Source organism: Carassius carassius, chromosome 37 (assembly GCF_963082965.1).
Source record: "Carassius carassius chromosome 37, fCarCar2.1, whole genome shotgun sequence".
NCBI classification, from domain to species: domain Eukaryota; kingdom Metazoa; phylum Chordata; class Actinopteri; order Cypriniformes; family Cyprinidae; genus Carassius; species Carassius carassius.
Genome location: NC_081791.1, coordinates 8,662,453 through 8,678,339, shown reverse-complemented (window position 1 = coordinate 8,678,339; position 15,887 = coordinate 8,662,453). Strand labels below are relative to the sequence as shown.

At 39.9% G+C, this 15,887-nt stretch overlaps 1 protein-coding gene and 1 pseudogene across 1 annotated transcript; both read left to right on the top strand.

Annotated features, from left to right (window-relative positions):
* The first annotated feature begins 3,987 nt into the window (after positions 1-3,987).
* On the top strand, positions 3,988-7,870 carry LOC132118662 (uncharacterized; annotated as a pseudogene).
* Positions 7,871-11,334: 3,464 nt separating this feature from the next.
* Positions 11,335-14,178, top strand: LOC132117938 (lens fiber major intrinsic protein-like). Its single transcript, XM_059527320.1, has 4 exons — positions 11,335-12,315; positions 12,537-12,701; positions 12,795-12,875; positions 12,955-14,178. The coding sequence occupies exons 1-4, from the start codon at positions 11,956-11,958 to the stop codon at positions 13,138-13,140; spliced, it is 792 nt and encodes a 263-aa protein (XP_059383303.1). The 5' UTR covers positions 11,335-11,955; the 3' UTR covers positions 13,141-14,178.
* Positions 14,179-15,887: the final 1,709 nt, after the last annotated feature.

Sequence of the window (15,887 nt, the reverse complement as noted above, 5' to 3'; positions counted from 1 at the left end):
AATACTTCCCTACTATATATTCCATATTTATAATACATACTTTACCACTTACTTTCCCACTAAACATGTGGAAGGCCTTTTCCACCACTGGTAATTGGACTTCCATACAAAACCTGCTGAGTGACTGATTCAGTGACTCATTCATACACTTACATCCGGAATGAAATTACCCTGTATGTCTTGTACATAGTTTAGTTTTTTTAACATTACATTTGTTTTTTTAATGGTGACTAATTCTAATTCAAACTTGGTACTTGGTTATAGCTTTTGGAAATACAGGTGCATCTCGCTAAATTAGAATGTTGTGCAAAAGTTCATTTATTTCAGTAATTCAACTCAAACTGTGAAACTTGTGTATTACATTCAGTGCACACAGACTGACGTAGATTAAGTCTTTGGTTATTTTAATTGTGATTATTTTGGCTCACATTTAACAAAAGCCCTCAACAAATCTCAACAAACTTGAAATACTTTGTAAGACCAAAAAAAATAAATAAATGTTAGTGAATTTTTGGCCTTCTGAAAGTATATTCATTTACTGTACATGAACTCAATACTTGGTAGGGGCTACTTTTGCTTTAATTCCTGCCTCAGTTCAGCGTGGCATGGAGGTGATTAGTTTGTGGCACTGCTGAGGTGGTCTGGAAGCACAGGTTTCTTTGACAGTGGCCTTCAGCTCATCTGCATTGTTTGGTCTCTTGTTTCTCATTTTCCTCTTGACAACAGCCGATAGATTCTCTATGGGGTTCAGGTGTGGTGAGTTTACTGGCCAGTCAAGCACACCAACACCATGGTCATTTAACCAACTTTTGGTGCTTTTGGCAGTGTGGGCAGGTGCCAAATCCTGCTGGAAAATGAAATCAGCATCTTCAAAAAGTTGGTCAGCAGAAGGAAGCATGAAGTGCTCCAAGATTTCTTGGTAAACGGGTGCAGTGACTTTGGTTTTCAAAAAACACAATGGACCATCACCAGCATTGCACACCAAATCATCACAGACTGTGGAAACTTAACACTGGACTTCAAGCAACTTGGGCTATGAGCTTCTCCACCCTTCCTCCAGACTCTAGGACCTTGGTTTCCAAATGAAATACAAAACTTGCTCTCATCTGAAAAGAGGACTTTGGACTACTGGGCAACAGTCCAGTTTTTCTTCTCCTTAGCCCAGGTAAGAGGCCTCTGACATTGTCTGTGGTTCAGCAAATTCCTTGACACGTCTGTGTGTGGTGGCTCTTGATGCCTTGATCCCAGCCTCAGTCCATTCCTTGTGAAGTTCACTCAAATTCTTGAATTGATTTTGCTTGACAATCCTCATAAGGCTGCAGTTCTCTCGGTTGGTTGTGCATCTTTTTCTTCCACACGTTTTCCTTCCACTCAACTTTCTGTTAACATGCTTGGATACAGCACTCTGTGAACAGCCAGCTTCTTTGACATTGAATGTTTGTGGCTTACCCTCATTGTGAAGGGTGTCAATTATTTTCTTCTGGACAACTCAACTGTTGTTGGATGAATTGATGGGTTTTTGTTAAATGTGAGCCAAAATCATTGCTATTAAAAGAACCAAAGACTTAAATTACTTCAACCTGTGTGCATTGAATTTATTTAATAGACTAGTTTCACAGTTTGAGTTGAATAACTTGAACCTTTTCATGGCATTCTAATTTATTGAGATGCTACTGTAGCTCCAAATTATAATTTAATGCTTTACCTATTCAGACAGTTTGCAGACGCAACTTTAGTCTTTCGAATGAATGTCAGTGGAAGATATTTTTTCAGGCTGTCTTTACATATCTTTGCTTCATGTGATCAAAATCTTCTTTCTGTACAGTTTCTAAATATCATGAAAGCATTGTCTTCAGCATTGTTGAATTTTAGTGATGACCCTGAAAAATATACATAGACTAATAGCAGTTTTGAGTATAGACATTTTACTCTACAAACACAATATAGTCCAAGTACTTAAAAATGACTTGCCTTTAACCTGTATCAGGGTCTGATTTTGGGCAGTATACTGTAGTCACTGTTTTAATTTACAAATCCTATGTAACTCGAGCAGTTTTCTAATGTTACGTTTGAATTTGCTTCTAAGGCACAATTCTGATTCAACTGACTTTTTTCTTTTTCTTGAAATTGTGTCTTAAAATTCAGATTCTTTTTTTTCAGAATTGCATGAAAAATCTCAGAATTGTGAGAATAAAAAGTTGCAATTACGTTTACTTTTTGACGGACAAAAACTGGTGCAAAAGGTTTGAACAAAATAAAATGACTACATCCAAATATTCAACAAAAAATACAATTTAATAATGCATTTAGATGCATAAGCCACACTTAAATGTATGAATATCATTGGAAGTGGAATTAATTCGGCACAAGGATAACACAAGCACCATTTTAAAGCTAAAAAGCTATTCATTATTTTATCAATCTATTATTTATGTATTAAAAACATTGATTTGAAAGGAAATGTAGTGAAAACGTACACATTAAATGTATTAATTATATTTAAGATTAATGAATAATAAATAGTTATTAAGACTAAACGTGTGATATCTGACAAAATGAAGTATTGTGACACTTTCTGGTTGTCAAACATTAGTGATTAAAATGGTTCTCCTCCATACCTGTGTTAACTGGAGGAAATCTGTCTTTATGCATCCACTAAAATCATGTGGACACAAATTGCTTAGAAACATGAAGTCAGCTCTGGGGAAAGCTGCAGCATTCAGTGTTTTGTTGTTTAATGAAATGAAAAGGATTTGTGACTTAAGGCTTAGGTTTCCAAACACTTGGAATATCTTGATCTTACTCTAATTGTCTTGCTTTAACTTCACTCTTACTAACCCTGTTTTTGCCGCCTCTATCCTGCTCTTTTCTAGTAACCCTTAGCTGGCAGTTTGGTGCTGTGTGATGCACTTGTGTGCGGTTCCGGCTGCTGCTGTGTGTGTGTGTGTGTGTGTGTGTGTGTGTGTGTGCACCGTAGGTGTCAGCATTCTGTGTGTGGAAAAAAGTTGTGCATGCGGGTTTCTACACTGTCAAATTGACCTCCCCTCACTGGCCTACGCCTGGTTTAGGTTCATAAAAGAGGGGATCACAGCTCCACAAACCAGCAGCGTGAAGTGGATTACAGACGGGACACACACACACACACACACACACACACACACACACTCTGCTCCCCTGACCTCTCCAAGGCAACGCTGACCTTGATCTAGTCTGAGAAGTTGAACTTTCACTCTGACCTGCAGTCAACCATATTCACCCCAGAAGTGTGTTGAGACGAGACTATTTCATCATTATTTGCACATTTTCTTCACAACTGATCATCGGCCTCAGGAGAATCTCATGAAAAAGTGTCAAGAACTTGTCAATCTCCGGGTTATATTTCGCCCCAAATACAAAATGAATGGTAATTGATTGATGTGGTTTGGAACTGATCAAATGTGCTTGGAAAAAAATAGGATCAGAATACCAACATGCCTAGTAATTATGCACACACTGTAAGTTAACAGAAATGAATCACATTTGAGTGAAGCTCTATCAGCCTCATCCGATGAATTAGATTAAACTGAACTAAAAGCCCTCTCAGTCCAAAGGCCAACAGAAGGTCCTGAATCAGGCCGTCACCATGGCAAAGGTCACAGTACTTCACAAGCAGGAGGATGAAAGGAGAGAAACGGTAGATAATATATGTGTGCACTTAGGGTTTGCATTGGTTTATAATTGAAGGATGTTGGCAGATAATGATAAACACAGTTCAGCTTGCTGTCTATCAAGCGGTGAGGGACCTGTTGCGTCTAGCAACTGCTGTCAAGGGTTTTTGTTGTTATAGTGAATTAAAGCTTCATGTGTCCAATTGATGTTCATGATCAAGCTGTGGTGAGGTTTGTCAGTGTGTAGCGGGACGGAGTGAGGCGGTGATCTCTTTGTGCCGGGCCTCCTGTAGTGTCCTCCACTGAAATGAATTACAGAAGACACCCTTCAGTCGAACCCATGTCCTCAAACACACGCAACATCAGCACAGACACACGGACTGTAAAACATCACACCTGGAATGGCCATAAAGGAGGTAAGGACGAATATCAGAGTGATTGACAGGCAAGGATTTAAATTACTAGAGACTCTGTTTCATTTGCATTCAGTTTGACGTGGATCCAGTTTGTGTGGATGATCAGGTTTTACAGTGGACTTAGGATGAAATGCCAGCTAAAAAGTTTTGGTGACATCAGTTGATTTAATTGGATGGTTTTCCCGCATTTGACCAAAATGAATAAATGGATTTTATGGTGACGTTACATCTGGATTTCAAAAAGGTATTTATTTATGTATTTAATTATTTATTTAATGTGCTAAATGCATCAGTTAGACAATTGAAACAATGAAAAATTAACATCATGCTATTTTAATGTATTTATGAATACAGTCATTAATGTTATGATTTTCCGTAAAGCCGATTTGAAACAATGTTTATTGTGAAAAGCGCTATTTAAGTAAATTTGACTTGACGACTTTTATTTAGTGTCTCATTGTATTTATTTTATTCATTCGTTTTCATCAGTGTCTGTAGTACGCTGTTTAGCTTCTTAAATGCAGTAAAACATGTTTTAACAGTATTCTTTCTCTAATATCTGTGGCTTGGATTTAAATGCACACTTGGATACTTGGTTTGCATCGAGATGTATCTTATATTGTCTTTAATTCCAACTAAAAAAGTTTTGGTTTTGTTCTGTGGATATACTGTCATCTTAGATAATGACTGATTTTGTAAAAATAATAATAATAAAAAAAAACAAATATTTGCCTTATCACATGAGAATTCATGTTGTTTTATGGTTACAAAAATACAATATAAATACGAATACATAAATATGGGCATTTATTCATGAAAACGGGTATTGTTTACTAGCTGTTGATAGTAAAGTAGTGAATTAATCACGTTTCTTTTCTTTCTGCGGTTGATCTCTTGTGGACTCAGGAGCTGAAGAGCTGTCAGTTCTGGCAGGGGACTCTAGCAGAGACTCTTTGTTCACTGATCTTCGGATCTGCTGTGCTGGGCCCGACAGGACCTCTCCGGGGCCCATTGACCCCGCACTGGCTGCTGGTATGGTGACTGTGCTTTATATTGCTTTGGTGAAATCAGTGGGGATCAGGTAAAGAAATGTGATTTATTTCATTCTTTTCCTGTAACACCAAGAAACAGCAAACTGTAATACCCTGAATGCACAGTATGTTGCTTTGGATAAAAGAATCTGCAAAAATAATAAATACAAATGTTGTTTAGAATTGATTAAAGAATTAGTGAAAGTGCAAAGGAATGAATATGTACAAATATGTGGGAAAGTTAGGGTTACACTTTATTTTAAGGTGTCCTTGTTACAGTGTTATAATAAGCCTACATTTAAGGACTGAGTAATATTAATTAACTCCATGTACTTACTATATGGTTAGGGTTTGGTTTAGGGTTACTTGCATGTAATTATGCTAATCAATTGTTGACACTCAATGTTAACATAAATCAATCAATTTATGACAAATCAAAATTCCTTTTCTTCATTTTCTTTTCTGAAGGTCCCAGTGGAAATGAACGCAGTTCAAGCTCTTGGGATGGAGATGCTTCCCACGCTTCTCCTGGGTCTCACTGTATTTTCAGTGGAAGATCAACGCAGGAGAGAGAAATAAATGAACCAAGGAATTTAGCCTTTGGGTTTGCTGTGACCACTGCCATCTTTATCGCTGTAAGTGTGTGCTCTGTGTCAGTATGACCTGGAGTCTCAGTTTGGGACTAATGTGAATGTAAGCCTGCTTATATGATTTGATTTGTTTCATGTTTGATGCTTTATCCTTGTCACAGAGCTCCCCTCTGCTCTGGTGACCCCTATGTTAGCCCTTTCAACAAACACATGTACACACATTTGGTTCGTAAAAGACTCTTTATTTACCTTGAAGTACCAGCAACAGGAGAGATGGATTAGCCACAAAAATATATACCTACAACTATACTGTTGTGTTTCAGACTGGCCACCTGAGCACTAACTCAGAGGACATTTAAAGTTTGCTACAAACTGTTGATTATCGCATGGATCAGCATATATGGGGGCGGCCATCTTGATTTGAGTAAAAGACTGGAATGGACTTTTCTCATGTTTTTATACCTGTACTGTGTTGCATCATGGGGAATGGGAGATACCAAGTATGGGGGGAAAAGAGGGGGAATTGGTTTGATGTTATTGATGTTTATTTCCTCTAATTATTATTGAAGTTTATGTATGGAAGCTTGTACTGTTATTTAAATTTGTGTGGTGAAGGAACTGGTTACTTGATCACATACTATTGTGACTTGGAATGTATTACATGTTTATGGTCTTAATTACTTTCCCATGTGATTATTGCTGAGAAATGGTTGTACCCAGGTGTATAAATTCTCACAGAATTGAATGATCAGGGGGGCTAAGACTGTTGGTAGTGAATGCAGTATCTGCTGAGTACTCTAATTGAAGGTACCGACCTGATACAAGGTCCTTGTGTTTTTATATTGAAGTTTTTTTTCCTCTTTGTGAATTTTTCATGCCTTGGCACCTGTGAGCACCCTGCACTTTGCTGGCTTGGGAGAACCTAAAATAAATACTTTACTGGCATTTAACGACCTCCATGCGTTATTCTGAAGAACAGTGAATGGTCCTTGTGACAATCCTCATTTTACTTTAGTGTTATTTTTGCATAATACTCACTTATATGGCAGCCTATATGCTAAAAGTACCCAAAGTTTATTTTTAAAACCGGTATTAATACTTTTATTCAGCAAGGATACATTAAAGTGATCAACAATGATGATAAAGCTATATTGTCCAAAATATTTATATTTCAAATAAATTTGCTCTTGAACTTTAGATTCACCAAAGAATCCCAAATAATTTTTTGAGCAGCAGATCAGCATCTCAGAATGATTTCTGAAGGATCATGTGACACTGAAGACTGGAGTAAAGATGCTGAAAATTCAGCTTTACATCACAGGAGTTAATTATTTTTTACATAGATTTAAACCGAAAACTGTTAATTTACATTTTACTAATATTTTACAATATTACTGTATTGTTGATAAAATGAATGCAGCCTTATTAAGCATTACAAATCTTGCAGACCCCAAACCTTTGGACAGTAGTGTACTGTATGTGCCTCCCCTATGACTTTGGCATTGCTAGTGCTGTACACTACCAGTCGAGCTACAGGACAGCTATTTTTTTGTTGTTGTTATTATTTTTAATATTTTTTATGAATAATGATCCCTTTGTTCTGTCCTATCTCTGCATGTATTATTGTAAATACACATACATATGTACCTACTTACATTTATTTATTTATTTATTTATTTAAATGTCTGTGTGTGTGTGTGTGTGTGTGTGTGTGTGTGTGTGTGTGTGTGTGTGTGGATTTAGGGGAGGTTTTCTGGTGCCAGCCTGAACCCAGCTCGCTCTCTTGGTCCCACTATAATACTTGGATACTGGGAACATCACTGGGTAAGCAAAGCAAATCTATTTAAAGCTGCTCTGTTGACTAATCAAATCTATAATACAAAAACAATAACTTTAGCTGCTGGAGCAAATGTCAGCATGAAAACAAAGTTTACCATGGTGTATATGGGTTATACCCCCAGTGTTTCCAGACAGAAGCTGGTGGCTTGTTTGACCTGTACGGACATTGAGATTGTGGAGATGGCCAGCGTGTCTCGATCGTCCCTGTCCACTGACACACAGAGCGCCATGAGAAACAAACAAAGCAGCAAACTGGAGCACAGCTAAGCTCATGCTCACTTCTTTCAGAATGCAGGTTTTTACATTTAGTCACAAACAACCAATCAATGGCTCTTATTCATGAAACATGAACAGAACTTATCTTGTGTAGCTTCTTCATAACCATGCTAAAATTAATTGAGAGATGCAACGAGATTTAAGAAGTGTGTCAAAGCAAGCATTTAGCCTTCTGTTTTTCAGCAAGCGCTCTGTGTGTGTCTGTACCATATTCTTCTGTGAGTCTTATTTAGTGTTGTTTGTCCCTCCCAACATGTCTTAAGCAACTCATAAGACCAAGCACAAACCAAAAGGTGAGGGCAGGTAGCATTTCAAGCTGTGTGTTCCTCCCTGTTCGCGTTACATTACAGGTTGGGATACACACAGTTTGTACGCTGTCTACCTTGGAGTGGAGAATGCAGAGTCGGCAGTGCGAGCGGCTTCCCCTGCATGTTCTTTGCACCAGGAAGGCTCTCTTTGCTGAGGGAGCCTTCACTAGCGTTCCCTGTGGCGCTAGTCCTGCTTCCGCCGAGGCGGAGCGTTTGGATCTGGCAGAGGGAATGGAGACAGGCAAGTCCCTATTTTCTTCCTCACGCGCCAGATCCAGTACCCATTCTCAGGGATCGGAACCGCACTCTGGCACTACTTCCCCACGGGGAGTAGGCTCGACGTTTCACCTGTCTTCCTTCGAAGAGGTTGACGTGGTAGGCGTCGATGAGGATTCCCCACCTCAGTCACCCCAGTATGAGGAGCTGTTTGAGGTGGTAACTCATGCTGTGGCCAAGTTGAGCATCGATTGGCCTGCCGAGAAAAAGGCTGAACCTCAGAAAAATTTTTTAGACGAGCACTGGTGTGTAAATTGTGGGCAAAGCCCTTCCCCTCCCGCCTCTTCATTCCCGCTTCTGATCACTACGGCAATGTGGCGGGGACGACGATGCCACGGATTGAACAGACACTCGCAAGCTATCTGTCTCCCGGCTCGGCATCGTCTTTGAAGGCTCTGGCATTGCCCAAAGCAGACTCTCGGTCAGTGGATAGTAGATGCCATCTCCACAGCCTATGAGTCCTCTGATCCCCCCTCTCCCCTTGGGGTTCAAGGCTCACTCCACCAGAGGTGTGACAGCCTCTAAGGCCTTCTTAGCGGGTGTTTCTATGCGGGACATCTGTGATGCTGCGGGTTGGTCCATGCCCTTAAGCTTTGTCAGGTTCTATGGAGTAGATATGTGAGCCACTCTTCTGTTCTCTTGCCTAAACTGTGCAGTTTCCCACACTAGGCAGAGATTTCTGGTGGCGTGGGCATTCTCGTTCCCAAAGCATTCTCCGACGCAGCTCGAGTTCCTGAAGAGGAACATCTCAGGTTACGCATGTAACCATGGGAACGAGGGAACGAGACGCTGCATCCCAGTGCCACACTTCCGGCATCTCTGCCGGCGCTTGCATCATTCCTGAGGCTAAATGCCAGCTTTGTGCTTTTAAGGTTCCTGGTCTCTTCTTCAACCACCTATGATGTTTCCCCTATCCATTGGTCTGATTACACACATGATTCAGAGCGTTCTCCGACGCAGAGTCTCGTTCCCTCGAGGAACAATAATTACATGCGTAACCTGAGATGTTTTGATAATTTTGATGTTTTGATGCTGATAATTCTGAAACCTTGGAAACTTGCATATCAAATATGATACATTAGGCTTTAGAGGTAACTAGCACATTAATATCTAATATTCAATAAAAGTTTGTAAATATTCTATATAATGTTTTCGTACTAGAATGTTCTGTTGTGGATTGGAAGTAGTACTATACTATTTAAGCTGTCTATGTAATTAACACCGTTTTTAAAAACCCTCAGCTTGCACATGCATATTATATATTAGTGCCAAATTAGTGCATATATATTAAAGTGCCAAACGTGCCAATGTGGCTTGAGCTTGCTATTATGGTTAAATAGCATTATGTTATGTTTCCTAAATCCAATGTTAATCAAATAGCTGCAGGATTTCAGCTTAAATTAGATTTATGGCTATAGATGAAAGTGTTTAACAACATTTAAAGTGTATATGTCATCAAGTTGTTTTTCTTTTTGGCAGATTTACTTTCATTTGGAGCAAAAGTTTGACTTTCATATTTATGAATAATGGGATTCTTAAACTCTTACTTAAATCATATCAAACTATAATCTTCTGTAAATTATATCAAATGGGAATACAAGCACAGCCGTACATATACAATAACCTGCTTTTCATTTATTTGCACAACATGAAAATGTTTTCTCACGTTTACAATTGCTATGCTACAAATGACTCTGATCCACATTTCACCTTGTAACTGTAGCAAAATTTAATAAACTTTAATATTCAATAGTTTTGTTTCCGTCTTATAGAGAGCATGTTTAACATGCTAATGTACGATGTTCAGTGCCAATATTCCCATATCAACCCTTTTATGCATATAAATGTGCACACACATATTCAAGTTTACATATGGACATAGCTACTATGCTTTGGTGTACATTCATGCTAGAATATACATGCATAAATCATACATAGCAGCTGTTAATAACACACACATGCAATTAAACAATGAAGAACATCCACACAGTGCCAGCAAGCATTTTGTTTTGTTCAGCATACATGGGTATGAGTGTGAGTGTGTGTGTAAATGAGGGAGTAAAACAGATGAGCTCAGCGATCCTAATTCACCATCAGCTCCTCTAACAGAGGGATTTTCCAGGCTTTTTCCGGCTATGACCCCCCCCGCCCCTCCACACCCAAACTGCTCCACACACAATACAAACCTATGTCTAATCACTTCTGCCCTGAACAAACCAGAACCACCAACAGCACTCAAACATATATCCATAAACCACACTTCACTGATTTCTTTCAAGAAAAATAAATAAAAATAAAAATATGTTTATCTACACCATCATGTTTACAGTTAGTGACAACACAAAAAAAGGTATAACAGTAGATAGATAGATAGAGAGATAGATGATAGATAGATAGAATGACAGAATGATAGATAGATAGATAGATAGACAGACAGACAGACAGACAGACAGACAGACAGACAGACGAGTGTGATCCAGACTGCAACTCAAACCCGAGAGACAGCTAGAGGATGTTTTCTCATGTTAGCTTCATGGTTTGAGCAACAATGTCTTTCCTGTGCTCAGGGAACTCTCTGCATGTATCTGAGCACTGGTGGATCATATCTGCCAGAGCAGGGCCTCTCTTGAGCCGCCAGACCGGACGCACATTGTGTGTGTGCAGATGCGTGGCATTGTGCGTTGTGTGTGTGTTCTGCCTGTGTGTGAGTTCAGGTCAGCACTGACTTGCCTGTCAAAGCCTACATCCATATGAAGTTCTGATAAAAATCCACAACTTTCCTGATTTTTATAAGCATTTGGAATGCAAATTTTAATGAGACATTTCATGACCTCACCAAAATCTGACTGGTGGATCTGTTTTGCACTTTAGGCCAATATAGGCCTCAAAAATATACATCCCCTTCACTTTGAGTCCTGGTGTTCCTGTCTTAATCACACTGTTTAATGCAGAGAGAAGTGAATGGCATGTGCTTGATATGGGATGCCCCCTTTAGCTTCTGCCTCTCGGGGGGATTATGTCGTCACGCTGGGCCCCGAGGCCATTATAAATGCCCCCTATGGCCCCTTTGTGGTCCGTCAGACCAGCTCTACTAGGTGTGGACAGGATATGCTCCGTAACCTCTTCTGTGTCACTCATCTAGAATTAGCTGTGTAGATTTAGCCTTTAGCATCGATGTTCAGGTCTCTCTGACACAACCCTCCAAACCTTCCGTGCGTGCAAAACACACACACCTCATGTTTCTTTAGCAGTCTGGGTGTTGTGCAGGTGAAGAGAAACTACATCGGCAGAGACTTGTGTGTGACCTACATGTGTGACCATTTACATGCGGCTTCCCACACAGCCTTAGCTAACGGCTAGATCTATTAGGTGGACTTTCATCACTCTGTTCACCTTTGATTGATTTTTTTTTTTTTTTTTGTGGCAGCTTCAGATCAACTAGTTCCTAATTTAACTTTTTGTACTTGTTAAAAAGGACACTTATTTTTTTCACTTCAACACTTCGTTTAGCCATTTTTGCTAACTGTAAATAAGCTTTAGTTTATTATTTTAGTTGGATCTCATAAATCACGATGTGGGAATTCCGCTCTATGATGTTCTGGCGGGCGGTGTTCGCTGAGTTTTTTGGCACTATGTTCTTCGTCTTCTTTGGGATGGGCGCAGCTCTACGCTGGACCTCCGGGCCGTACCATGTCTTCCACACTGCCCTCTGCTTCGGTTTCGCTGCTGCCACGTTCATCCAATCCATTGGCCACATCAGCGGAGGACACATCAATCCGGCCGTCACCTTCGCCTACTTAATCGGCTCTCAGATGTCCTTTTTCCGAGCTTTCTTCTACATCTGCGCTCAGTGCCTGGGGGCCATGGCAGGAGCCGCGGCCCTGTATGGAGTTACACCCAACAACATGAGAGGCACACTGGCACTTAACACGGTAAGAGTGATGCAAAAAAACAAGAGTCCGAATATAATTGAAAATCCATTTATCTAATAAATGTTATGTATTGAAATGGTATTTATTATATTCATACTGTATGTAGTACTGTAGAAGGACACATACTGTGCTAATAGGCCCTTACAGAACTGTATATCTATAGTGCAGGCTTTTAAATATTTTTTTCATGAATTGTTCTTTTGTACTTTATGTCTCCGCAGCTGCAGCCTGGCATGAGTCTCGGCATGGCGACTACAGTGGAGGTGTTTCTCACCATGCAGTTGGTGGTTTGTGTTTTCGCCGTCACAGATGAGAGACGAAGCGGCCGTCTGGGTTCTGCTGCTCTGTCTATTGGCTTCTCTATCACCATGGGCCACCTGATGGGGGTGAGAATGGATATTTTAGTATTAGAATAAACATTTGTGAGTATTTGAAGTGTGCAGTACACCAAAAATGTACCTTGTTTGTCTTTGAACCAGATGTACTACACTGGAGCTGGCATGAACCCAGCTAGATCTTTCGCTCCTGCTATCATCATGAGGAATTTCATCAACCACTGGGTAAGAAACGCAAAGTAAAGTACTGAAACTGTCCCGCACAACAGGAATAAAGTATTTAGTGACCCTCTTCTTCTGACAGGTGTACTGGGTGGGACCCATGATTGGTGGTGCTATGGGTGCCATCCTGTATGATTTCATGCTGTTTCCCCGTATGCGGGGTCTATCCGAGCGGCTAGCCACTCTCAAGGGCAGCCGATCCCCAGAGAGCGAGAACCAGGAGGACACCCGCAGGGAGCCCATCGAGCTGAAGACTCAAACCCTATAAACCTGCTAACAACCTGGGGACTGAAATCTGGCTCTACCTCACTGGACCATCTCGCTATAAAATCCTGCGCTGGGGGTCGCATATCCATGCTAAAATCTTTAAGGGAGATGAATTGAGTAGACTATTTTGTTTAGTATTCTAGGTTTGTTGTTGATATCAATGCAAGGCAGGGGGAGGGGTTGAGGAAGGGTTCGGGTGGATGTAGGCGGGGCTAGAGCTGTTTATTTAAGCATGCTTTTCACTTTTCATCTGACTTCACTTTACCAATTCCTTTTCAATTTCGTTTTCTACAACACCAAGATGTGGATGTATGCAATTTAACCAGGGTTTCACACTTTTTATTTTTCATTTCTGTGAGAGTTCACGTGAGTGTGCAAGTGAGTGCAAACGTGTGGGTCATTTTGTGTGTGTGTGAGGGAGAAGGTGCCCAGGTATGTAGGCTACGTGTGTTTAGCTTGTGCATGATGGTCAAGTGTGTGTGTGAGTGTGTCTGTCTGCTGAGCAATTATTTTGGGTTTTTATCATTACAGCTCGCTCGTGTTTGTACCATGCTTGTTTTTTTTTTTTCTTATTTTTACGGGACTAGAAGACACCCCAAACTGTATTGTTTGCAATGATACTCCATTCACTTTGAGGTTCACACAAACCACCCGTGGACCGAGCTGACTAAACACAGCCGGGCTTAGCCGCCAGTCTCTGCAATTACTTCTCAAGTTTACAGTGTCTGTGCCTTTCATTAAATCTTGTTTGAGGAGAACACCCATGACTGGGCAAAAAATAAAAATAAAAAAGCAACATGAATCATATTTGAATGCAAATAAATACATGAAAAAGAAAGTGTTTGTATATATCACATATGCACATGCTTCATTTTGCTTGTAGCATGAATGATGCAGGAACTAATATAAACACCAAACGGCGCTGTACAACAGTCTCTGAGCTGAAAATATTTAGCTGCCATTCGAGTTTTATTACCGGAGGTTTAATTAGAGCAGTGGTTCTCAACACCTTCCAATCAGAATCAATACTGCAACCCCACATTCTCTGTTCACAAAAAAACCTTGGCATTCTCGTGTTATTACTTTTCAATTCCATTTAATTATTTTTAAACAAAACAAATTCGAGATAGATTTAAATATTCAGTGTTCTTTTTTTTGCATACTTTGCAAAAATGTCACTGCAGGCATTAATTACAACTTAAAATAACTTAAAAGTACCTAAAGCTCATAAAGCTCAATTATAAAATAATTGTAACAAATAAGCACAAGTCAACCTGCCATACCAAACAAGGCCACAGGAAGGACTACATATAGACTACTATATAGCCCTTATTCAGAATCACTAAACACATCAAAATACAAATAAAAAATGGAAACATTCTGCATGTGTGGAGACTCAGCGGTCTGAAGTCAGCTCGATGTTATTAGTGAACAGTGATTCATATGTTGTCAGAACAAGCGATTGTGTAATCTATATGAACGGCACTGATCCTCAACCACAACATACATCATTGGTGATCATCCTTTATATAGACGTTGTTTGGAGGGAAGCATATGTTGCTCCAAAACCTTTATATACCTTTCAGCATTCACAGAGCCTTCCAAAACATTCCAGCTGCCCATACCGTATGCACTTATGCACCCCCATACCATCAGAGATGCTGGCTTTTGAACTGAACGCTGATAACATGCTGGAAGGTCTCCCTCCTCTTTAGCCCGGAGGACACGGCGTCCGTGATTTCCAACAAGAATGTCAAATTTGGACTCGTCTGACCATAAAACACTATTCCACTTTGAAATAGTCCATTTTAAATGAGCCTTGGCCCACAGGACACGACGGCGCTTCTGGACCATGTTCACATATGGCTTCCTTTTTGCATGATAGAGCTTTAGTTGGCATCTGCTGATGGCACGGCGGATTGTGTTTACCGACAGTGGTTTCTGAAAGTATTCCTGGGCCCATTTAGTAATGTCATTGACACAATCATGCCGATGAGTGATGCAGTGTCGTCTGAGAGCCCGAAGACCACGGGCATCCAATAAAGGTCTCCGGCCTTGTCCCTTACGCACAGAGATTTCTCCAGTTTCTCTGAATCTTTTGATGATGTTATGCACTGTAGATGATGAGATTTGCAAAGCCTTTGCAATTTGACGTTGAGGAACATTGTTTTTAAAGTTTTCCACAATTTTTTTACGCAGTCTTTCACAGATTGGAGAGCCTCTGCCCATCTTTACTTCTGAGAGACTCTGCTTCTCTAAGACAAAGATTTTATAGCTAATCATGTTACAGACCTGATATCAATTAACTTAATTAATCACTAGATGTTCTCCCAGCTGAATCTTTTCAAAACTGCTTGCTTTTTTAGCCATTTGTTGCCCCCGTGCCAACTTTTTTGAGACCTGTAGCAGGCATTACATTTTAAATGAGCTAATTAAGTGGATAAAAGTGTAAAATTTCTCAGTTTAAACATTTGCTACGTTATCTATGTTCTATTGTGAATAAAATATTGGCTCATGTGATTTGAAATTCCTTTAGTTTTCATTTTATTAAAATTTAAAAAACGTCCCAACTTTTCCGGAATTCGGGTTGTAAAACACTTGCTGTACATTCATTTTGACAACTACGTCAATATACTGAACTGTGTTCAAGCAGAAACATAATGTTTTAGTGATCATAACGTTACACGGTTCGGTTGCGCATCAAAAATAACTTGACTTTTGTATGTCACTGTAATCGTCTGTACCCTG

Excerpts from the sequence above, each read along its gene's own strand:
- LOC132117938 (XM_059527320.1), top strand. The coding sequence starts at position 11,956 with ATGTGGGAATTCCGCTCTATGATGTTCTGGCGGGCGGTGTTCGCTGAG. Across the intron at positions 12,316-12,536 it reads GCACACTGGCACTTAACACG|CTGCAGCCTGGCATGAGTCT; the intron begins GTAAGAGTGATG and ends ATGTCTCCGCAG. Across the intron at positions 12,876-12,954 it reads GGAATTTCATCAACCACTGG|GTGTACTGGGTGGGACCCAT; the intron begins GTAAGAAACGCA and ends TTCTTCTGACAG.